This window comes from Aedes albopictus, chromosome 2 (assembly GCF_035046485.1).
Source record: "Aedes albopictus strain Foshan chromosome 2, AalbF5, whole genome shotgun sequence".
NCBI lineage: Eukaryota > Metazoa > Arthropoda > Insecta > Diptera > Culicidae > Aedes > Aedes albopictus.
The window spans coordinates 438,608,664-438,634,511 of NC_085137.1; the positions used below are offsets into that span (position 1 = coordinate 438,608,664).

General features: G+C 42.5%; 2 protein-coding genes across 2 annotated transcripts; both read left to right on the forward strand.

Moving 5' to 3' along the window:
* The first annotated feature begins 7,673 nt into the window (after positions 1-7,673).
* Positions 7,674-10,651, forward strand: LOC134286898 (uncharacterized). Its single transcript, XM_062848597.1, has 3 exons — positions 7,674-8,877; positions 9,436-9,569; positions 9,629-10,651. Exons 1-3 carry the CDS (start codon positions 7,674-7,676, stop codon positions 10,649-10,651), a joined length of 2,361 nt encoding a protein of 786 aa, XP_062704581.1.
* A 97-nt stretch (positions 10,652-10,748) lies between these two features.
* On the forward strand, positions 10,749-13,782 carry LOC134286899 (uncharacterized). Its single transcript, XM_062848598.1, has 3 exons — positions 10,749-12,407; positions 12,474-13,448; positions 13,528-13,782. The coding sequence occupies exons 1-3, from the start codon at positions 10,749-10,751 to the stop codon at positions 13,780-13,782; spliced, it is 2,889 nt and encodes a 962-aa protein (XP_062704582.1).
* Positions 13,783-25,848: the final 12,066 nt, after the last annotated feature.

Genomic DNA, 25,848 nt, shown 5'->3' on the forward strand with positions numbered 1-25,848 from the left:
AGGTAAAAACCCTAACTTTTCCTTTTAGTAGTGATGGGGACTTCGATAACCCATTTTAACAAACCTCAGCAGACTTGTTTATATCATCCGTTAAAAAATCTATTTTCTGACAGCAGAAATCATATCGTTTATATGGCTTTTGATTTTTGAGCCTTAAACTTTATCTTGAATTTTGAGCTGCCATCTTGGATGCTGTGGTCACCATTTTTGGAATCCAGACATCTCAATACCAAAGCCGCCACCTTGAATTTTGAGTCACCATCTTGCATTTAAAACCGTTATCTTGGATATTGTCGCCATTTTTTGGACCCCATGCATAGTCGCATATCAAATAAACCCATATTTCAAGGAGCCTAAAACTTTATCACACAGCTCCCATCTTGAGTTTCGGCATGCCATCTTGGATTTTAGGCCGCTATCTTTAATATTCTGGTCACCGTTTTGGAACTGTGGACATCTCCGCCATACCGAATATACACGTATTGCATGATTTTTGAGCCATCATGAATTATGAGTCACCATCTTGGATTCCAGACCGCCATCTTGGATATTATAATCACCGTATTTTGACTTCATACTTGTTTTCCATTCCAAATATACCCATATTGTATGGTTTTAAAGTCTAAACTCTGTTAAACAGCTGCCATCTTGAATTTTGATCCACCATCTTGGAGTTTAGACCGTCACATTGGATATTATGGTTGCCATTTTTGGATTCTAGACATCTTCTTCATACCAAATCTACCCATATTGCGTGGTTTTAGAGCTTAAAACTGATTAAACAGCATTCATCTTGATTTCTGAGCCGCCATCTTGAATATTAAGCTGTCATTTTGAATTTTTAGCCTACATCGTGGAATGCATGGTCTTCAATGTTGATTTTCGTACAAAACTAGTCAAAAACAGTCTGAAGGTTACAAAAAACGGGGCAGTTTGATGCATCGCATTATTCGCATTAATAGGTTCAGTTTTATAAACGACCAGTTCTACTGGTACTGGTTCGAATCACTGAAATGGCCATAACTCTGGAACGCCTTGACCAATCCGAACCATTTTTAATGGCAAACAATGCGATAAAATTCCGTTTCGATTCGTGCTAAAATTCGCCAAAAATTAGCCAAATGGGAAGTGCCTTAAAAGTGAGTGAACTATTTGTACACAGACATACAAACTAACACACATGCACGCACACATACAGAGATCAACTCAATTCGTCAAACTGAGTTGATTGGTATATGTGACTTGACCCTCTGCGCCTTCTATCGGAAATTCGTTTTTTTGTAAATGTTAAAGAATCATTTTTGGGGGTTTTCAATGGTGTTTTTGTAGGTTTAAGGCGTTTCAGTAGTATAAGGGGGCTCCGGAAGGGAGCTCAGGAACCTAAGGCGGTCTCTTGCAGTTTCCCAGAGAAGCGGGTTTTCAGGATTCTATAGCTTTCAAAGATATAATGATAAAAAGAGTTGATTTCTTAAGGGTCCAAAACTCCAACGCCCCTATGCTGACATACCCCATGGAAATGACTTCTGTATTGCCCCCTAATAACATCATTTGATTGGGTTTCCTTGATTGGACGACAGGTCTTTGGTGAAATTACGCTCAAAAAATTGCGCTGAAAGAACTTTTGAAAACACCTGTAAGTCCGGAAGTCCTGAAGGTCCCTGAGAAATTTCTAAAGAAATTCATGGAGGCATATCTGGAGTAATCTATGGACGATTTACTTGGAGAATTTTCGGGCATATTTTTGAAGGAATCGATGGAAAATTTTCTGAAAGTACTCCATGTTATAAATCACGAGCAATCCATGTAAAACTTCCTTAAAGAGCTCTTGGAGATATTTTTGGAGGAAATTTTAAATTCGGAAGATATCACTAGAGAAACTAATGAAGGAACTTTAAGACGATATTGTTAAAAAATGTATAGGTCAATTGCTTAATTATTTTTTTAGGAAAATTTGGAAAGGAATCAAAGAGAAATTTTTGAAGGATTCCATGGAAGAAGTTCCTAATGAATTCCGGTTAGTTTTTTTAAGGAACCCGTGGAAAATTTTGCTTCTTTGTTTAAAACAAAAAAAAAAACTAAAAATGAGGAGATACCTTAAATTTTGTTTAAGAGAAGATCTCTGGAAACCTTCCTGAAAGCCTCTCAGAAGGAATTGCTGAAGAAATCTATGTTGAATTTTCTATGATCCCACGGGGAAAATACTGAAAATGAAAGTATCCTAGTGAAATCTTAGAAAAAAATCTGGCGAAACCATTTGTACAGTTTCCAAAGGAAGCACTTGAGGAATTTCTAAAATATCCCCTATAACAACATTACAAATTTATTCAGAATCCTTAGGATCAATTCGTAGAGGAATTCCTAGGAGCATTTCTATATTTTAAGATTTTCTGAGAAACCGCTGGAAGAATTTCTGAAGGAATCTTTTAACGATTTTCTTACGGCATCCAAGTAGAAATTTATGAAATAAATATGTGAAGGAATTTCTGCAGAAATCTCTCGAAGAATTTCGCAATAAATTTTTAGAAGAATAAGCGGAAACCCAAATGGAAAATTTTCTGCAGCAATCGATAGAAAATTTTCTAAAATAATTCTTTGTGAAATTCCTGAAGCAGTTTTAAACATCATGAAGCACTCATGGAAGACTTCCTCAAGAAATTCCTTGAAAGTTTCTAAAGGAACCCTTGTATAATATTCAAATTTAATCCCTAAAAGAATTTCCTAATTCACCTTGAAAGAATTGCAAATGAGTCCTGTGAAGATTTTTCCAAAGAATTCGTTAAGGAATTTCTGGATCGTTTTTGGTGGAGTTTCTTTAAAACCTCCGGAAAAAATTGTGACCGAATCTATACCGCTTGTAAAAATATCTTGAAAAATTTACGAAGGAGTTTCTGAAGAAATCATAGAAAAAATAAAGAAAAGCATCTGAAAAAATCCATGCAAGATTTTCTTTAGGAATTATCTGTAAAAAAGTTGGAATTCCTTTTGGACATTTTAAGAAAAAACCCCTGGAAGAATTTCCATAGCAATCGTTGAATCATTGCAGCAAATTTGAAATATATTTTCAAATATTGGGATATTTTGAAATAACCCGTGAACTTGTTGTCGGAATGTCTGATGGAATCCTCGGAAAATTTCCAAAGGCGTCCCTTCAGGCCAGGCATGTTTTCGATCACCTGGCAATCGTTTGACTCATTTGTACATAACTCAGTTCAGAAGCTTTGTATTGAAATGTTTTGTTCGACAATGTTGTAGATTACGGTTTCTCCTACAACTATCACCAAGAACGCCATATTCTAATTATTATATATACAGCGATAGAGCGCTAGTACCACCTACTCATACTAAACGATCGAAAAATCCGATCGTTTAGTATGAGTAGGTGGTACTAACACTTTTACGACGTAAATATTGAAGTTAAAATATGGCGTCCTTGGTGATAATTGTAAGAAAAACAGTAATCTTCAACTTTGTCGAACACAATATTTCAATACAAAGCTTCTGAATTGAGTTATGGACAAATGAGTCAAACGATTGCCAGGTGATCGAAAACATCCTTGCTTCAGGAATTTTCAAAGAATGTTTAGAATATTTAAGGAAAAACATTCTAGAGGAAGCTCTGCAGGTATCTATGAGGGGTTTTTGAAAGATTTCAGCAGAAATTTCAGAATAAATATCCTGAGAAAAATCTTAAAGAATCCCATCCTGAATTTCAAGATTTTCTAAAAAAATTAACGACACTTTTGAGAGAATCCCCAGTGAAATTCCTTAAATAATTTCTAAAGCAAAATCCCTGACGAAAATTTTGAAATGAATCCATCGGGATTTTTTTTGATAAATTCCATGAAGACCCAGATTTTTTAGAAAAAAAAAATCAATAGAATTACAACAACGAACAACAACAAGGAAGAACTTTTCAAGAATTTTCTAAAGGAACCCTTGAATAAATTTCCAAAAATACATCAAACACGGAGCTTGATTTCAAAAGAAAAATATCAAATAAGTTTTTATTAACATTTAAAAAAACACGGCACAAAAATGTAATACAACAGTTACTTTCTTATGCTTCAAAAAACGACATAGGATTTTTAATTATATTTGAGATGGTATAATAAAAGCTTCCGGTATTCGGTAAAAAAAATATTACCGGTAAAAACATTTGGTAAAAAAGGTATTGTATGAACGAAATGAATTTAGCGGTATACCAGAAGTGATAAGCACGAAGTTTTTTAGGCAGAAGCTTATTGTTTTAATATTGGAATTGAGAAGCTAAAAAAGTAGTAGGAAACAAAATATACTAAAAGGAATGGATAAAAAAAAGAATTTAACTATATTTGGCTTTGCAGTTATTATTTGAACAAACGACGTGCTTTATTTACATTTCTGTAAGAATTTCCCATCAGACATCTTCTGGATATTTTTAAAGAATTCTAGGAATTTCTCCAAGGTTTCTCAAGGAGTTTCTTCTAAGATTTCTTGAAAAGTTACATTTTAACAGAGATTCGGAGATTATTTCAGAGATACATTTGAAGATTTCTCTAGAAGCTTCCCTTAGAAATGTAGATATTTTCATAGTACTTTTACAGAGTTTATTTTCAAAAATATCTCCAGAGTTTTCTTAATTCTGATTCCATATATTTAGAGATTCCCTCAGACATTTTTTTAAGAATTTTCACAAGAAAATTCTCAAGAGATTCTAAAAATTCCTCCAGAGATTTCTTCAGAAGTTTCTCCAGGGATTGCTAAGAGTTTATTGAGACCTTACCTTAGGTATTCTTTCCTTTTTTGGGGCCGTTCATAAACCACGTAGACTTTTTGCAGAAATTTTTGCAGACATTTTCGAAAGATTCCTTCAGGAATTTCTCTACGTTTATCTGCAGGACTCCTTTCAGAAATATATCAAGCAATTTTTCATTGAAATAACTTTTAGAGTTCCTCAAGAAGTTTTTCATGATTTTTTTTTTCTAGGAATTTAATAGGTATTTACAAAATAAAATTGTGTACGAATTTCTGCAAAAAAATCCAGAAGGTATTTTTCATGGAATTCTTGGACGAATCCTTAGAAGAATTTCCAAAATAATCTTTGTTTTAAATTTCCAAAAGAAATTTTTCGATAAATTTCTATAAAACTCTATGAAAGAACTGTTGAAGAAACCGCGCAATAAAATTCCTAAGAAATCTCTCATAGTTCGAAGAAGACTCCGAAGAAAATTCTGAATAAGTCCCTGACGGAATATCAGAAGTAGCCCGTGTAGGAGTTTCTGAAAAAAAATGCGATGGAATTTTTGCAGAAATTAGCAGTTAAGTTTCTGTTAAAATCTCAGGAAGTACTTCCAAAGATCTCCAGAGAAATATCTAAAAAAACCTGGAGATTTTCCGAAGAAAAGGAAGTTTCGAAAAACTTTTAAATTAAATACCTGGAGAAATTCCCCGTTAAAGCGTTGGGCGGAATTCCCAAAAAGTTTATTAAGTTATTTTTTAGAAATTTTTTGGCGAGTCTGTGGAAAATTTTCTAAAGAAATCAATGGCGAAACTTCCGCAGGAATTTTGAACTTTTAATTTCATGAAGGAATCGCTGTAAGCATTTTTGAGACTATTCCCTAAGCAATTTGTGAAAATATTTCTGAAGAAATACCCGTAGAAATATTTAAAAAAAATACGCCTAGATAAGCTTCTGTAAAGATCTCTTAAACAAAACTGAAGGTATTTCTAAAGAAATGCCTGTTGAATTTGTAAGGAAACATTTCTGAATAAACTCTTCAAAAAATTCGCATAGAAATTCTTAGAGATATCTTTAAGCAAATGCCTGAAGAATTAATGGGGAAATACATGAAGAAATATCTGGAAAAATCTCTGTATGAACTCCTCGAGGAATCCCTGCGGGATTTTCCGAAACCTTCTGAAAAAGTCCATGGAGCAATTTTAAAAGTAATCCATCTTGATGGAATCCTTGGACAAATTTATAAAGGTATCTCATTAAAGAAATTTCGGCAAAAAAATGGAAGAACTCCTAAAGGAGTCTGTGAAAGGTTTCCTATAGAAATCCGTGGAGAAATTCCTGGAGGAATTCTGAACTTAAGATTTTCTGAAGGAAATGCTGAAAGCAATTCTGAAAAAATCAGAAGATGATTTCCAGACATAATTCTCGTACGAAATTTTGAGAGAATTGAAGGAGTAAGGTTTTCTGGAGAAGTTCTTGTAGGCATTTTTAGAGGATTCTCTAGAGGTCATCCCAAATGAAATTCAAGAGCAATTTCAGAAGAAATCCATGGGAAATGTTCTTAAAAACTTTTAAAATAAATCCATAAAATACTTTCTGAAAAACAATTTTTAGAGATTTTCTAAAGGAATCTATGGAGACATTTCGGGATACATCCAATCGGCATTTCTTGCAGATTTTTATTGAATTCTCTGAAATTTTCTGAAGGAATCATTTCAAAAAAAATTGAAGGATTTTTACAGGAATCGATGGAGTCATGTCTGAAGATATCCATGCATTGTTTCCAAATGCATAAATTTGGAAAAAAATCTGAAGGAATCACTAGATGATTTCTGATGAAATTCATGGCAATATAGTATGTAGCAATCTTTGTAAGATTTTCTTAAATAACCTCTTGAGGAATTTCGTAGAAATAGATAATGAAATATCTGAATATATTCCTATAAGAAACTTTGGAAATCCCTGGAGAAGGTTTAGGTATGAATCTCTAATAGATTATTTTAAGTTATTTCTGGGAATTTTTTTGGAGTAATCCATTGGTGATCATAGGGTCTCCAGTTAGCCTAGTGGTTAAGGCTATGGATCGCCAATCCGGAGACGGCGGGTTCGATTCCTGTTTCGGTCGGGAAAAATTTCTCAACTCCCTGGGCATAGAGTATCATTGTGCTTGCCTCACAATATACAAATTTATGCAATGGCAGGCAAAGAAAGCCCTTCAATTAATAACTGTGGAAGTGTGCAAAGAACACTAAGTTGAAGCGAGGCAGGCCAAGTCCCAGTGCGGACGTAGAGCCAGAAAGAAGAAGAAGAAGATTGGTCATCATACTGGTAGAAAATTAATTTTGTTTTTTTTTTTATCTCAAGAGCTGTGTTCAAAACCAATGGAATTGTAAATAAAATTTCTAGCATAAGATGTTAACATTAATTTACACCACACAACACACCTTACTCTTTAAATGTAAATTTGAAACACCACACACACTGTGCAGACAATATGCGCAGAGTGGCAACACGCCATCTGTCAATGGCATAGAACAATGTAAATAGTAGCATAAGTAAATAAAATCAGTTGAAATCATTACCCCGCCGCGTTTGCACACACAAATTGTTGCTGTCGTTCTCGGTCTTTTGCGGTGTCCGAAAAGTTCCCCCCGCGAATGAAATACTTTCGTCCGCTTGTGTAGTGCTTTTGCGGGAGTGCTGACATTAAAATTTGAGCCGAAGAAGAAAGAAAGGTTCAAATTCAAGTTGGGGATCCAACCCCGAATCCTCCAGTAAGAAGAGTTGTGAAGTGCTATAACATAATTTGGTCCTTCGAGCCGGATCTTTGGACCGCCGGTGAAAAGAAAAGTGTCCATAGAAGTGCCTGGAAGAGGCAATTAATCAGATGCCAAAGCAGCCATCGCGTTGGCAAGTGTGAATTCCCCCCAAGAATCCCCATTTTGCATTGCCAAAAATGGCCGAAGAAGCAAAAACTATCGATGAATGGAGTCAGAAAAGGCAGAACGTAGTGGACTCCGTTGCCTTGTTGGAGTATTACGTTAAGAACTTTAACAAGAACGAGACGCCGAAGGAGCAGGTCGAAGCTTGGGCTGAGAAGCTTGAGCGATTCTACGACGAATTTCATCGGATGGCCGTCAAGATTGAGGCCCTGTCATCGGAGGAGGAGCCCATCGACTTAAAAGGTGAGCGTCAGAAATTCGATAGTCGGTATTATGTTTTGCGGGCGTTTTATCTGAAGCAGATGGCGAAGACTACCAGCTCCTCTGTCACCAATCACTCCCCATCCGCCAAACCAATGAATATTCGGCTTCCTGAAATCAATCTCCCGAAGTTCAGTGGGCGATTGGAGGACTGGTGCGTGTTCCGTGATTCATTTGAATCTGCCGTCGGTTCCCGGAGCGATATCGGCCCCGTCGAGAAGTTGCACTACCTGAAAGGCCTTGTTCAAGGTGAAGCGGCACGGATTCTCGACCCGATAAAGGTTAGCGAGCAGGGCTACAAAGACGCTTGGCGGACCCTGAAGCTGCGTTTTGAAAACAAGCGACAACTCATCAAGTGTCATATCAAGACACTCTTCGACACTCCAGCGATGCGCAGTGAATCCGCCGAGGAACTTTTGGCACTAGTTGATCGTTTCGAGCAGCAGATCTCCGTGTTGAAGAGTCTAGGTGAGCCAGCTGACCAGTGGAGCTCTTTGCTGGTTTATCTACTTACGATACGACTCGACCCTTGTACACTCCGCGAATGGGAGACTCACTGTACCAGGCTCGACACCGACAACATCGCTTCCGTTCTGGGAGGAATCGCTTCGACATCCAGCAACACCACTGATGGCTCAAGCTCCATGCCATCGTACGTCCAGATGGTAAACTTCCTCCAGAACTATGCTCGAGTCCTGCACGCAGTTTCCCCGGCCACATTCGTTCCTTCCCCTCGCAACAAGCCTAAGTTTCCGCAAAAATCAGCCGCATTCCCTGTCACAGCGCCGCCAACGAGCGCATCCAGTTCGACACCATCGATTTCCAGTGCCAGCAAGTTGGAGAAGCCGTGCGAGAAGTGTGGACAGGGACACTACCTGTACCACTGCCCGGAGTTCCAGAAGCTGGACATTGCGCAACGGATCGACCTGGTAAAACAAAAGAACATCTGCCTAAATAGTAAGAAATCAAAGCTTGTTTTTCTCAGAGATGGCGCCACCACATTAAAAGTAAAATCATTTTTCTTGTATGGACAAATCGCTGGTTTGCACTTGTTCCGCATCGCAGCGATTTGTACCTTGGGGCAAAAAGTTGCAAATTAGAAACAAAATCATTATCCCTATGCGTTTCTTCTGGATTCATTGCAGTAACAGAGAATTGATTACATCACCATACAAATTTCAAGTTGTTTACTTCTTTTTTTCTGACTAGCATTTTTCACCCGTGTTGCGCGTGATGTTTCGAGTGGATAGGTGCTAGGCGGCGCCGCTGTATATGTGAAAAACACATGGAACACGAGCGCCGTCTATGATTTCGTAGCGCAAACTTTTCTGCTTGTTTACACTGTTATCACGTTTACCGCATTTATCAGAAAAGCGCCACTACCGGCACTTTAGCATAAGCGCAGCTGCTTACTTCCTATTGTTTGCGTTCCTCCTCCCATTTCGCCCGAACTTGTTCGGGCTCTCGCTGCCGCGTCTGCTCCCGAAAACACCACACGTTGCTTCATACGGACAGCAGCGATACGAAGTCCACGTCCAGCACCCAGTCTGATGAATCTACCTGTTGCGTCGCTGTCGAGAGAATGCTTCCCGTTCCGTCAAATCCGGTACCCTCAAAGTCCATTCCACAAGTTCCAGCTCAGCAACCGTGTACGCCTAGTACTTCCATTGTTCCCTCTCTCCGTGTTCACATTTCCGGGAATCCCCAGTGTGCTTTGGTCTCGCATACCCAAGCCGCGATCCCCGGAACCGTTTTCCTTCCCACTGCGCTCGTGAACATCCGCAGCAGTAGAGGTCGCATTGTTAACGCGCGGTGTTTGCTGGACTGTGCCTCCCATCGAAACTTTGTGTCTGCCGGACTATGCGAGAAGCTCCAACTACCACGCACCCGTCTGCCACAGCCAATCACAATCAGCGGAATTGGTAACACCACCACGCGCGTCGAGCACGAAGCGTGCGTGATCGTCTCTTCCCGTGTTTCATCGTTCTCCGTGAAGTGTTCGATGCTGATTCTTCCGTCGATCACCGTGAAGCTTCCACAGTTCTCCGTCGACACCCGTCAATGGTCGATACCCGAGCACGTCGACCTCGCCGATCCGACTTTCGCGGTCACCAGTAACATCGACATGATCCTGGGTGCTGCTCACTTCTTCCGTGTCCTTCGTTACGGCCGAATCTCTCTCGGCAACGAACTGCCGCTGCTCCAGAACACCGAATTCGGATGGGTCGTCTCTGGAGAGTGCATGCTGGAAAACCACGACCACGAAGATCCCCGTAACTGCCAGTTCAGCAACCCCTGCACAATCGATGAGCTGGTCAACCGCTTCTGGCAGCTAGAAGAAGTGCAGCAGTCAAAAGGCTGGTCTCCGTCCGAGCGATACTGCGAGGAACACTTCGCCGAACACACCGTCCGAAACGCAGATGGTCGCTATGTCGTCAAGCTCCCAAAGCGAGAAGAGTTGCTTCCCCAGTTAGAAGACAACTGGTATAACGCGACGCGGCGATTCTACTCCTTGGAACGTTCGCTTGCCAGAGATCCAGTGAAGCACGCCATGTACCAGAAATTCGTCCACGAATACCAAACTCTCGGACACATGAGGGAAATTGATCCCAACAAGCGAAACTGCAAACCTCGCTACTATCTTCCCCATCACGCAGTTATTAAGATGGACAGCACCACTACCAAGCTCCGATGCGTCTTGCCGATCGAAATCCGGTCTGTCCCTCAATGACGTTCTCCTCGCTGGCCCCACCGTCCAAGACACCCTAGTCACGATTGTCATTCGCTTCCGAATCTTCGAATTCGTCGTATCGGCGGACATCGAAAAAATGTACCGTCAAGTGCTGGTATCAGACCAGGATCAGCCGTTGACTCGAATAGTCTGGCGCGATCATCCGGATCTTCCGCTGAAGATTTACCAGTTACTCACCGTCACCTACGGCACCAGTTGTGCCCCGTTCTTGGCGATCAGGGTTTTGCAGAAGCTTGCCGACGACGAAGAACAGCGATTCCCGCTGGCAGCTCTTGTGCTCCGCCGCGACTTCTACGTGGACAACCTGCTGACTGGCTCCAACGACACGTCGTCTCTCGCCACTACCTGCAAGCAGCTCATCGCGATCCTGGCATCTGCAGGCCTTCCGCTACGGCAATGGTCATCCAATAATCAGACTGTGCTTGATGCCATTCCGCCGGAGCTCCGGGAGACTGAAACACTGCTCGATTTGGACCATGAAGCCTCCGTCACCACGCTCGGTTTACGCTGGGAGCCTGCCACCGACCTTCTGTCCTTCAAGCAGCCGAAGTGGAAGGAATATTCCACACTTACGAAGCGGGAGATTCTATCACAGATCAGCAGTCTGTTCGATCCGCTTGGACTTATTGGTCCGACCATCTCGAAGGCGAAAATCCTTCTCCAAAGTTTGTGGAAGCTCCACCTCGACTGGGACACACCCGTTCCTCCGGCAGTCGTCAGTGAGTGGCTGGATATTCAGCAGAAATTCACCGGCCTTGTGCACCTGCGGATTCCCCGGCACGTCCTCAGACCCGGTTACGCACGTTTGGAAGTCCATGGCTTCAGTGACGCTTCGGAGGCCGCCTACGGTGCTTGCTTGTTTCTCCGTTCCATCTCTTCCGCTGGATCCTGCACTGTTCGGCTGCTGCTGTCGAAGTCGAAGGTGGCACCAGTCGACACGAAGTCGATCCCGCGCTTAGAGCTCTGCGCGGCTCACCTGCTCGCCAAACTCCTGGCCCATGCCATGGATTCCGTCGAGATCTCCGCCACGGTCTACCTGTGGACCGACTCTACCATAGTGCTGGACTGGCTCGCCGCAACACCGTCATCGTGGAAGACGTTTGTGGCAAATCGCGTGGCTGAAATACAGGACCTCACCACACACGCGGTCTGGAGTCACGTTCCGTCGAAGGACAATCCGGCCGATCTCATCTCTCGCGGTATGACCCTCGACGAGCTCGCATCGCAGTCTCTTTGGTGGCACGGACCAGCCTGGCTTGGTGCACTGGACATTCCGTGGCCAGCCAAGTATGCAACGTCGAAATCGACCAGTCTCGAAGCCCGCAAGATCATCGCTTTTTCCGCCGTCGGGGATGACTCGTCCTGCGATCTAGTTCTCCGCTACTCCAGTCTCCGTTCGCTGCTTCGGATCGGCGCCATCATTCGTCGGTTCCGAGACAACTGCTTCCGCCACAAGAACCAGCAGGAACGTGTTGTCGGCCCTCTGACCGCAACTGAAATCGACCAGACACTGCTCGCCTTGATCCGTCAGGCTCAGTACGAGCACTTTGAGAAGGAAATGCGACAACTGTCCTCCAATGCGAATGTGGACCGAAAATCCAAACTTCGGTTTCTGAATCCACAGTTGGTGGACGGTGTGATCCGCCTCGGCGGCCGGTTGCACAACGCTTCTATTCCGAACGACGAGAAGTACCCAATCCTTTTGCCGGCCAAGCATCGTTTGACCGACCTCATCGTGACGAGAGAGCACCAGAAGACACTCCACTCTGGTCCTGGGTTGGTGCTTTAGTCCCTCCGCCAGAAGTACTGGCCTCTTGGCGGCCGGAACCTGGTTCGGAAGATCGTCCACCAGTGCGTAACGTGCGCCCGCGCTCGACCAAAGCCGCTCGAGCAGCTGATGGGCCAACTTCCTCCGGTGCGAGTCACTCAGGCGTATCCTTTTGAAAACGTTGGCATAGATCTCGCCGGCCCGCTCTACGTGCACCCGGCCATCCGAAGTCGCAACTCTCCTCTGGCCAAGATGTATATCGTCGTGTACGTCTGTCTAGTGACTAAGGCGGCTCACCTCGATCTTGTATCCGACCTCACCACCGAAGCATTCATCGCGAGCCTCCGGCGATTCGCCAGCCGGAGAGGCAGGCCAGTGCACATCTACTGCGACAACGCCACCAACTTCGTTGGCGCTAGAAGGGAGTTGAAGGAGCTCCACAAGCTGTTCCTATCCCAACAACATAAAGAGTCCGTAGCACGCGAGTGTGGGGATGATGGAATCCAGTTCCATTTCATTCCGCCGCGATCGCCATCATTCGGTGGCATCTGGGAGGCTTGCGTGAAATCCGTCAAGACCCTTCTTCGAAAGATCCTCGGCAATGCTCACCTCACGGAATCGGAACTCCAAACCGCTCTCGTGCAAGTTGAGGCAATGCTGAATTCACGCCCTATCACCCCGCTGCCGGACGATCCTTCCGAGGAACGCGCCCTCACACCAGGGCACTTCCTGATCGGTAGACCGCTGAACGCGATACCCGATCCCGACCTTCAGGACGTCCCAGAAAACCGTCTCTCTCGCTACCAAAGAGTACAGCAGCTCGCTGGACACTTTTGGTCTCGGTGGCACAAGGAGTACCTAGCCACCCTGCAAATCCGGTACCGCTGGACTGAAGCGCTCGACAACCTCGCCGTCGGCTCCATCGTCGTCCTCAAAGAGGAGAAGATTCCGCCACTCAAGTGGCCTCTTGGACGTGTGGTCAGCGTCCATCCCGGCTCTGACGGACGAGTTCGTATCGCCACTGTGCGAACCAGTTCCGGTACGACCCAGAGTGCCATCTCGAAGCTCTGCCTCCTTCCGATCGAAGTTGATCCTGCCACCGTCGTCGTTGATGCCTCGGATTCGCCAGACGTTGACCATCGCTCAGGGAACAGAGCCGCCGGACGTGATCCCGGCCCTTGCTCGGGAAACAGAGCCGCTGGACGAGATCCCAGCCCTTGCTCAGGGAACAGAGTCGCCGGACGAGTTCCCGGTCCCTACTCGGGGAAATGAGTCGCCAGACGAGTTCCTGGCCCATGCTCGGGGGTATCGAGCGGTTCCTGGAGCATCTGTAAAGAGTTAAGCCTTCCATGTGGGTTCGCCCCATGGACCGGACTTAACACAAGTTAAGTACTCTTTCATTTCCATAACTAACAACCTGGCCACAGATGTTCCACCTTTCTAGCAAGTCAACTGCAATCGTTCATCGAGGATCCTGAAGAGGGAGAGTAGCCTGTTCCAACCACATCACACGTGAAACATGACGCCCGTGTTTTCTTGCATCCAACCGAAACAGTTCCTTCGCAGACGCTAGCCGAAGAATGCCCGAAATTTCATTGGCGGCCGGAATGTTCAAAACCAATGGAATTGTAAATAAAATTTCTAGCATAAGATGTTAACATTAATTTACACCACACAACACACCTTACTCTTTAAATGTAAATTTGAAACACCACACACACTGTGCAGACAATATGCGCAGAGTGGCAACACGCCATCTGTCAATGGCATAGAACAATGTAAATAGTAGCATAAGTAAATAAAATCAGTTGAAATCATTACCCCGCCGCGTTTGCACACACAAATTGTTGCTGTCGTTCTCGGTCTTTTGCGGTGTCCGAAAAGTTCCCCCCGCGAATGAAATACTTTCGTCCGCTTGTGTAGTGCTTTTGCGGGAGTGCTGACATTAAAATTTGAGCCGAAGAAGAAAGAAAGGTTCAAATTCAAGTTGGGGATCCAACCCCGAATCCTCCAGTAAGAAGAGTTGTGAAGTGCTATAACAAGCTGGTTACTTAGTGAGTAACTTGGAGTATCCTCGATGACGCCACTGAAGCTTAGACCTTGAAACAAAAAGCAAACGGACAAAAGATTAAACAGCAAGATGGGAGCTGAATGGAAAGGCGTATTGCCTAGCTAAATGGTGAAATTAAGAAAGGTGAGCTAACTGGAAGGCAGCTAATCGAAGCTTGTTAGTATTAAGTTGTAGCAAAAACTTGAAGATAGTGCTATATAGGGTCACCGTGCCCTTAGTAAACTAATGCTCTCAAATTCATCCTATCCGAAAACAAAGCGATTGATTTCGCGCTTTTTGTTATTATTCGTGCTCATTTCTTACAAAAAAATAATAATACAAATATAAGAAACAAAACAAACAGAGCTCCGTTCCTTTGTTTTGAATAGGATGAAAATAGGAGCGTGTGTGCACAGTAAGGAAACCGATACCTTAAAAGATTGAAGCTGAATGCTGAAAGGTATAAACTAGAAGCTTAAAGTTGAAACAAATAAGCAAATTTGAAAACAAAATTTTGTAATTTGATGGTAGAAGCGAGAAGCAGAAAGTAAGAAGGCAAAAAAATAATTGGAATAAGCAAAAAACTAAACTAAAAACAAAGAGCGAGTAATGAAAAGAAAAAACTCGAATCCAGAAACTAGAGGTTAACAACAAAAAGGTAGAAGATCGATTTTATAAGCAGAAGCTGGAGCTCAAAGTATGACGTAAAAAAACGGACAAAAATATGGAAACTGGAAATAAGAAACAATAAAATACGAAGGTACAAGGTACACACTTAAAGCTAGAGGTTGATAGAGAGACATAATATGACAGAAGAAGCTAGTAGCAAAAATATAAATTAAGAAGTAAACGAACAATACATTTAGCTAATAACAAGAGTTGAACTCTTGCAAAAAATGAAAAATATTCGTACAAAAGTGATCAACTCCATCCCATTGAACGGTACGCCTTCTCCGTTACATATGGTTGTTCGTAGTTCCGCATCGCTTGGCTGGCCGTTTGCTGATTTCTCACTTCAGAACTAGCTGGGCGGGCGGAGTAGGTACGAGCGGATGATGTGGAGAGCCGATCAACCGACCGAGTGTTGTTTGCTCAACGAAGGGCCTGTGCCTGTAAATAATGGCAAAACGTGTAAAATTTTCGGACAGCGATGACTACCGATATCCAAACGAACGAATGCTAAAGAACGAAACTTGTGTTCTTGCCGCTGCTTTTTCGCTAAACGGCTGGCCTTGCTGATGATCTGGACAATGTCTTCCGGGCGACCAGAGAGCTCGGTTAATGAAGTTTTTGGCCAAAGTTTTTCTTTTATTTTTAGTCTTCCATGCTTGTCTCTGCGTATATATTTTGGGAACAGGTGTGAAGAGAGAATTGTTTACTTTACACGCCTGCCATTAGCAGCAGCAGAGTGAATTTGCTAATGGATTGAGATTAGGCAGTGGAGAAGAAGATTAATATTTTGAAGAATCAATTTGTTTGTTGTGTTGTTACGAGTGTGTTTAATTCATATACTCTCGACTTATTAATCTTGTCGATATATTCCAACCAGAAGGCTTATCAGCTTGTTATATAGCTTGTTGCAAAATTATATTATTATCACTATATTATGTAGTTTGATTAAGAACTTTCACATGCTTCTAGGAGCTTGTCATCTATAACACATTCTAACAATGGTATATGAAAAACACTTTATTTGAATATTTCAAATGAACAGTCACATGTTTTGTAAATTTATGCATAATTTAACACAAATAGAAAGAGAGCGGCAGTAGAATCTCACAATCAAAGAATCAGTTCATAAATAAGTTTTTCTCCTCCTATGCAACTCCGTCTCCCTAATCGTAATCCTAGGGTATCTAAACCACTCTATTCCTCTCAGCTCGAACAGATCCAGATGTAGTCGTTCTGCCGAACATAATCACGACGCATTTTTTTCAGTTCGGAAAAATCCACAAAATAAGCCGCCACTATCGTGTTTATGGCCACCACTGACACTACTATCGTCGAATACTTCATCGCTTTATGCTTTTCTTGGGAATTGTGCTCCGCTCGGTAGCTGTTTCAAGAACTCACTAAAACTGTAACGTTCAAACGTGACCGCTTATATGAACTAAAACTAATCTCGGTAGTTTTGGATAAACAACTCTGTTGTTGTTTACGTGCACTCATCAGTTGATGTGTAAATGTTTTTCGGCTACCGTCTTATCACGGTGTATCAGCGATTGATAATGTGAATGTAATTGCTGTAAACATATTCTCCCGTGAGAAGCATTGTAATACATGTCAACGAATGGATTCTTGAGAAGAATAACAACAACAACGACAGTTATATCGTTACCGATAAACAACAAGATTTAAGCAGATTGTGTTGATTTTTCTTTTCAAATAGAATTATATCCTTCTTTGTTTTCCATTAAATATTCAAAAAAGTGATAATGGAATTTTCTTAGTCTGTACATCTATATTTTCATCAGAAAGCTAATGAAACATGTAAACCAATTCATCTCTGTCCCTTGCAGAATGTCATCATATTTCATTCTATGGAGCATTGATTTTGTCCAAAAAATGTTTAGAAAAATCAACCCTTCAAGTAAAATTCCTATCCTCTGATCTGATGATTCGGTATAATTTCCAACATGAATAAATTACGTCAGTTAAACTTGAACAATCTGGTTTAACTCATGGAAAAACTCAACACATAATTACGACAATTCATCTCAGACGAATTGCCAGCAATAATTTTTGTTGAAAACAGACATGTTTTGATATTTTTTGATAACATTGCATTGTAGGATTGTAGTGATCAATTTAATTAACGCAAACAAGCTCTACAACTTAAACAAATTTTCATTATAAAAAGACTTCAATGTTTGGAGCTAAACATTTGTAGTTTCCAGTCAGTTGATTTTCTTGCCTAAAAAACACAACCTTGAACATAACACGATGAAATTTGCAGTGGTAGCACTCGCCATGTTCGTCCTGGTGGCTATGGTCCGTTGCGATCCAGTGGTGGAGGTGGTTGGAGATCCAATCGCAGGTGCTCCGGTAGTTCCGCCGCCAGTTGGGAACATGAGACGAGGTGGTGGAAGAGACGATGTCATCATTGATCAAACCGTCGAAGTCATAGAAGGCGGGCGCGGTGGATTGCGCCCCGGACGTATTCTGTGAGGATCGGAATGGATAACAATTTGCGCTGCGGAACATGATTATATCATATGAAATATTCTATTTCTGCTTATGAGTTTAATCAGATTTTTTCTAAATATCAAAAACACTTGTAGTTTTACACAAAAATATAAAAACGTGCATGCCAAATATATTATATTAAAGAGAATTTCTGAAGGATTGATCGGAAAGTTTACAAAAAGAACTTTTGGGATTTAAAAAAATACTAGGTCTATATTCTTTCACTGCTCCGGACTGCAAAGGACTCCGACGTGCTTGTGCGAAAAAAATAATTGTAAAAATCGACAGGAAAACTAGTTAAAACCTATAAAATTTGAAAATTTGCAATTTCATTTAAGGGGCACTTCTCTACAGAACTGCATGTAAAAGCCGTAGTGTGTAAGCAGTATGAATGGCTTTAGGACATTACCCCGAATTTCATTACCTCGAATAACCCATTTCCCTGAACGACCCATTACCACGAATAAGTAATCCACAAGCCTATTTGGAGACCCACTCTGGGTGATTAACGGTGCACCAAGTGGTGTACCACATTTTCAATATCTCACTACTATGGCACTAACTTAAAGTGACCAGACGTCCCGGATTGAGCGGGACAGTCCCGGATTCAAGCAGCCTGTCCCGCATTTACAAGCGTCCCGGAAACGTCCCGAATTTAAACAATTGGGCAATTCATATTTAAAATAAACTTCTATCTTTCTTAGCTGATTGAAAAAAAAATTGATTTAAAGAATTCTGCTAAAAATATTATACATTTTATGCTTTTTTGATTTTCCATGCAAAAAATTATTCCCATTGCAATTTGTTTAATGTATTTTATAAAGTTTTCGTCATTTCAAAGTTCTTCCTGCCTGATCATAAGCATTGTTCTGTGAATTTCGAAAAATCTGAAACTTCTGATATTTTTGGATTTTTTGAAATTGATGCAATGCTGTTGTTTCCCGCGTAATGTTGCAACATTTACTCCTGAGAAGACATCAAAAGGCTGTGCAAAAGGTGTACTGGAATTATTTATAAAAAATATTTTAAATATTGTGAGTGTCAATACATATGGAACACGTACTCCAATTGTTGATTTTGTACAGTGTCTTTTTTCATTATTTCCTTGTAGTTACGTAGCCAGGAGGAGGAGATTAAGGGCTATGCCTTCTAAGGGTCTGTGTCAATTGGCGAATTAAAATTAATTTTTATTTAAATTTGACAGTTCAATACTTAAACTTGACAGTTCTTCTAAGGAATTAATTATCGAACTGTCAAGTTTAAGTGAAAATTAATTTTAATTCGCCAATTGACACAGACCCTAAGAACCCAAATTTGTGGAACAAATTTTTAGTTTAAAACCCTTTCTGACTAAAAAATTTTTCGGCTGCGCCGCTTTCTCGCGATAGCACTGCTGTATATGGCTGCATTATTCATTGCTGTTTACGCAATGATAGTAAGTATTAAATTAAAAAAATATTCCATTAGACATCGAAAACCAGCCCCAAATTTAGTCCTTACTGGAAAAAACTTACGTAAGTTTTAATGATTAATATGTTGTCCCGGATTTGAGCAAAATATATCTGGTCACTTTACACTAACTGCTAAGGACAGACTTGTTGGAATCCCAAAATGGCCGCCACAATGGCCGACTTTGGCACCTACTCACGATTTCGAGCGCACATATCTCTTCGTGAACAAAACCAGCGCACCTAAGCTTCTAATTTTAAGCTTACAGGTAGGTTCCGTTTTTGTCACTATCTTTTTTTATCACTATCTGTTTTTGTCACTATCCGATTTCGTCAACATTTCATTCCGTTTTTGTCAACACTAATTTTTTTGTCAAATTTGTTCCATCGAACACGAGTTAATTATAGTTTAACATGAATCTTGAGGCAATGCATCCATGAATGAATTTGAAACAACTACCAATGATGACATGGAAGACGTATACGCCACAGTAGCTTTCAATCCATTTCAAATTCAGCTTTAAATAATGTTCATTCATGCTTTCTCCCACGCATAATTTTACTTCTTATTTGAATATGAGATAGGATGTGCATATAAAACCATCAAAGGACGGATTCGATTATCCGGCAATAGGAAAAAATCACCATGGATAATCGAACTTTTTAATTTATTTCATTAGCCTATTGTGTTAGGGTACAATTGGTGTCCCTTCCAGGGGTTGCTCCAGGATGTTCATCTGGTTATTCCTCCAAGAACTTCCTTGTGAAGATCCTTCTTCTCCTTTCTTCCTCTTCTTCTTATTCTTCTTATACTTTACAGCTCTACGTACCAACTGGAACTTGGCCTGCCTCTTCAAGTGTTCTTCGAGAACTTGAACATTTTAGGGCTTCCTTTGCCTGTCCTTGCCTGATTTTTTACACTATAAACTTTTTTGCAAGATTTAAGTGAAATAAATTTCACGTTATTTTTTTTCTTGAAATTATGCGATGTGCTGAATTCTCATCTCCTGGTCGCTATTTCTTTCCTACGGGGCTCAAACCACAGATTTCTCTTGTCATCCTTGAGACCCTGTCCAAATTTTCCTGACCGAAACACTAGCCTAACTGGAGATTCCTATAGAATTTTATCCGAGATTTCAGTTTTCGTTTGATCCAAAAATGCAATCTTGGAGGAGTCTAGGATCTTCGAAAACCAATCTGGGGCTTTCTCCTGCAACTCCTGAAGGGGTCCAAGAAGAAATTGAAGATTCCCGAAAAATTCTACAGAAATCCCATCAATTCTGAAAGTATCCCTCGAGGAACAATTGGATGATTTCTTGAAAGAATTTATGCAGGATTCCTAGAAGGAATTTCTCAAGGATTTGCACAAAGAACTTCTGGAGGATTCTCAGGAATAACTCCCCGGAGATTTCCATACAGAATATCAGGAGGACTCCCTGAAGAAACTTCTGGAGGATTTGAGGAAAGAATTCTTGGAAGATTACTAAACTAAACTTCTGGGAGATTCCCAGGAAACGCAGTAAGAAGTCGGGGACAGTTATTATTGTTATATTTTTTTTTTCCTCCCCTGTTGGGGAAATTAAGCCACTGCGTCCAATAGGCTGAAGTTTTGTGGCATGTCCCGTTTTGATATTCGCATCTAGCCAGCTAATTACCATGTGTCAAGTAATCAGCTACTGCCACGACGCGTCGTCTCCCAGTCAGGTGCAATGGAATTAATAAACTCCAAGACCTTCCCAGGTTTTGCAGACCAGATCTCACTGGGTTGCAAGCAACCACAATTTAGAAATCTTTGCCTGCGCGTATATAAAGCACCACAACTGCAAAGCAGATGTTCCGAGGTTTCACGTTCCGTATTACAGAAACGACAGATCCCAATTATTGTTATATTATCCTTAACGAGATTTTCAGCCCAAGGTTGGTGCATTTAGTAATAATAGGGAAATAACAAAAATAAAAGATAGGATCCCCTTAGAAAATCTCTTGGAACTATTCATAATTAAAGTTCCAGTAGGTGTAGATTTTTCTACTGTGCAAAAATACCAAAACAAAGTAAAAAAATATCATAAGAAAATCTTTAAAGAATCCAGGAAAGAACTTCTGAAGAAACTCTAGAAAAACTGTTCGAGGAATCCCAGAAAGAAATTTTGGAGAAAACCCAGAAAGATTCCCTTGGAGAAATAGCAACTCTTGGATGAATTTCAACAGGATGTCTAGGGCCTAGGTTAAATCCCAGAATGATTTTCTTAGCCCACCTTGTGCATTAGGGCCATTCCAGACCCAAACCGTACATTACGTCAGCGAGCTGTTCCCAACATAATGCATAAGGATCAGACGCGCCAACTTGGTCAAATTAGTGGGTGGGGGGGTAAAGCCTTTCCTATTCCTGGTGGAATATTTGAAGGGATCCCCAAAGAAACCCCAAGAGAAATTTAAAAAGAGACATCTAGGTTGCTCCGAGAAGAAATTCCTGAAGAAATCATAAGGGGCAGAACCTCTTTTCTATAAAAATTCTTTAATTCCAAAAGATAAACAAGCGGGATGGTGCAAGGTAACCTAAATAGAAGGATTCTGAAGGAACTTCTTGGAGAATCCAATATTCTTGAGAAAATACAAGTAATTGTTTAGAAAAACTCCTGGAGATTTCCTAAAAGTATCCTAGACAAAACTTTCATAGGAATCTGTTAAGATGATAATCGTGAAAAAATACCTTCCGGAAGGAAGTCAACATATCCTTTTTTATTAGGGTATCGAAATTACGTTCCTGGAGATTAATCATTCCTGGAAGCATGTCATATTTTAAAACGTCGATCCGGGTACTGCAACTGTAATATGTGTCATTCATGCGTTCAATGTAAATAAATTTCTAAAAATGTGGTCACAAATGTGGTAAAAACTTCTTGTTGACGTCACAGTCAGAAAACTGTAATTTGAACTGTGCAACCAAAATGTGCTAAAAGACAAAAAAAAAAAATTCATAATAAACTGCATATTTTTACTTTTGGAATGTGTTCTACAGTAAATCTTCCAATTCCATTTTTAAAATATTTTGTCAAAGAAAATTATTCCGTTTTAATCACTATTCCGTTTTTGTCAACAAAATCGCGGACCTTGCTGATAAAAATGGGACATACCTGTATTACAAGTGAGCAAGAACAGAATAATAAAATACACAGTTGTTTGCAGCAAGCTTCTTGAGATTTGTGCGTCTGAAGTTCTGATGCACTGTTGAAGCGGAACTTCAAGACGTTTGTCCTTAATGGGATCATCAGATAAGCAATAAGCATCCTTATTTCAAACATAGGCTCTTTTTTCTTATCCCTTAGTTATTCTTTTAAGGAATTTATTGGCGTAGCAACTGATAATATTTTATCTGGTTTTTCCTTCTTTCAATCATAGGCTATTTGTTGAGGCGCCGCAGTGCCTCAAGCGGGTAGCTCTTGGATTCCTGGCGGGATGGAGTCTCGCAAGACCTGGGGTACCAGAAATCCTCTGTAGATCCGGTTCGAAGGACCAAATGTTTGGGGCTCCGCAGTGCCTCAAACGGGGATTTTCTTCCTCGCAAGAAAGAAAAACGCACAGCAAGTACTTTCACACTAAGCACTTTATTTCCTTCTAACTTTGCGTTGGCGAAGCCACGCAAACGCTTATACACTTCTACTTCGCGTTGTCGAAGCCACGCGAACGCTTGTACACTTCGATTATACTTCTCACTACTTGACACTTGACCGTTTGCCGGGTCAGAAAAAACTGTTTCGACTGTCGGGATTGGCGCACTCCTTATATAGCACCTCAACGTGCATCTAGAAAGTTCTCCAAACTTCGCGAATAAATCATTCCAGAATATTCTACTCATCTGGGTGCACTGCAAGGTAAAAGTCACTCACGAGTCACTCACGCGCGGCTTGCACGCGTTCGTCTAACTGGGTGCCGCCGCGATGACGCGCGCTCGCTCACAGGTGTCAACATCAATCATCATCGCAATCATCGTCGGTGGTGAGTGGTCCCGCGCTGGGCTCGCTGTCGCCGCCGTGTTTACGTTTGTGGGAGCTTGAGTGACGCTGATCAATCTCGTAGGGGAATGTGGGGCACATTTTCCACCGGAGCGTCCAATGGGCGCGAACATACTGCCCCCGGGCTGGAAGCATTCCTGTCGAAGCAACGGTATCGGATAACGTTTGTCTTCTCTGTTACTGGATCGCAGCGGTAGTCGATTATGTCGGAATGTCTCCCATGCTTTGTCCTCGTCGTGGCGTTGGATTTTTCCTTTTCCATTCAAGTCAAGAATTCGTTGGCGATAGACGGTTTCCATCGGCCACTTGGAATTCTCCTTCAGGGTGCGGTACAGGCAGCAAAATCTGATTTCCAGCTTCCCTCCGACAGTTTTCCGAACGGGTTGCTGGCCGAACAATGCGCATTCGGTTTCCTCTTCCCTTGACTTCACTCTCTTGGTAGGCAGTACGACGCAATACATCTCTTTCATGTTGACTGCAGTTCCAGCATGTCCTTCCTTGGCTGGGCTGAGTTGCTCGACGATCCTTTCAGAGCGAGACCTCGAATCGTTCCTAAAAAACATTGGTGGTGGTTTCGCTGGCTTGATATGCCACTTCTTCATGGCCTTCAGTCTTTGTAGGTCTCGGGAATGCTCCTTTTCGCTGTTAGTGTGATTGACAGTGACACGTACTGTAGTGTCTGGAGTCCATTTCACGATGCTTAGAGTTCTACACCCCATTGTCTCTGACTCTAAACTCTTGGAACACACCACTGGGTTTATCGATGTCTTCACATACGATGACAGCTTGGAGTGCTTCACCTGAGCGGACTCCACTTGGTCGAAAACTAGGTCGGGGACTGTCACAAGTGAGAGCTCCCCGTGTGACAGCAAATGTGGTTCGTCTAGATCGATCTGCCATTGGATTGCAGCTGTTGCACTACTCAATGGCTTTACGTGCGACGGCTTATCCTGAGCGATCTTCACGTATTTCGAGGTTTCTGCAGTGGGATCTGGCAGATCATCACTGCACGGCTCCTTTCGAGTGGACTCCGGTTCCTCGGCGAATGTCGCAGTGCGAAGAGGGAATTCCGCGCAGAACAAATCAGAGAGCTCCTCCTGAGCGGACTCTGATTCTCTTGTACTTGCCGTGGACTCGGTGGTACGTGTATGGGAATTCGTCAGCTCCATCACAGACGGCTTAGTCTGCCATCTCGTGGTGAATTCAGATCCTACAACGAATGTCGCAGTGTGAACGGACTGTTCCACACTGGACGGCCCAGAGAGCTTCTCCTGACCAAGCTCTGAGTACATCACGGCTGACACTGTCACAGTCTCAGTGCTAGTCTCCACTCGACGTAGCTGCTTGAAACTGGTCAGCTTGAAATGCTCCTTCCGAGCGGATTCCGGATGCTCGATGGATGTCGTAGAATGGACGTTTGGATGTGGTCCCACGCATGTTTGTCGGGAGTGCTCCTCCTTATCGCACTCCAAGCGGTGTTGATGATCCCCTTCATGCAGTAGACCAGGGGCTGCTGACTCGTCAGACTTCACGGTGTGACTTGGTGAGCCGAAGTGCTCCTCCCGAGCGGACTCTGACTGACGTTGTTTCCGGATACTTACCGGCTTGCAGTGCTCCTTCTGAGCGTTCTTCGATTGGTGGTCTGATCGCACAATGGATCTACAGGATAGCTTCGTCGGTGTCAATTCTGCCTGGAGAGAAGTCCGCTTCCATTCCGTGCCTTGTCGATCTTCAGTGCTTGGTACGCCACATCTCGTTGTGTGACGCGGTTCCTTCGTACAGGACGACCTATCGTGTTCCCTGTAAACGTTGTTCGGTTCATCCTTGGACGTCTCAAAGATTGCCGGCGGCTCTAGACTGGATGAGTCGTAGAGTTCTTCTGAGACGGACTCCACCTGATGCCGATTATGGAGGCTACCAAAAGCTCGGCACTCTCTCGATTGCGACTTGGCTGGTGGCTGGGTAGGTGTCACAGTGTGATTTGTTGGTGTCACACTGGACCAATAAGAGCGCTCTTCCTGAGCGGACTCCACATTGCTGCCGGTCGTCGCAACGTGATTTAGTGGTTTCACGTTTGACTGGCCAGAGAGCTTCTCCCGAACAGGCTCGGACCGCTGCCTGCTTTGGAAGCTTTCCAAAACACGGACCTCACTCTCACTGAGTTGGTACTCACCAGCCAAGCTCGCGGATAGCTTCTCTATCCTTAGCAGTGCTTCGATGTGTAGTCGGTCGAAGTCCATCTGCAGCTCTTCCCGTTCCTTGAACTCCGATGCAGGGATCCGGTCCAAGATCTCCTGGTGAAGCTTAGCGTACTCCTGGTAGTACGTGCCTAGCTTCTTCTCGTACACCCGCAGGAGCGATGATCTTATCTTCGACGGGTCGTGGTTCGCCTCCACCAGGTTTCCGATGACGTACCGGATCTTCCGCGTGACCTGTTCACGGAGATGCATGAGCAGCTGTGTCTCATGCATGACGGGGTCCTCAAATTCCGGTGTGCGGTGTCTCATCTCGAATGCTTCACCCCGTTCGGGTACACTTCACTTTGATGGTTGGTGATTGGTCGACAAGTCCTCTTTTCGGTGCTCACACAATAGTCCACCGACGGTGCTGATCTACTTTACCGGCGGAAATCGTCGACAGGTCGCCTTGTTGACCAGGGGAACGATTTGTTAGGACCGAACACCTCACTGATCGGCGGACGATCTTGTCCT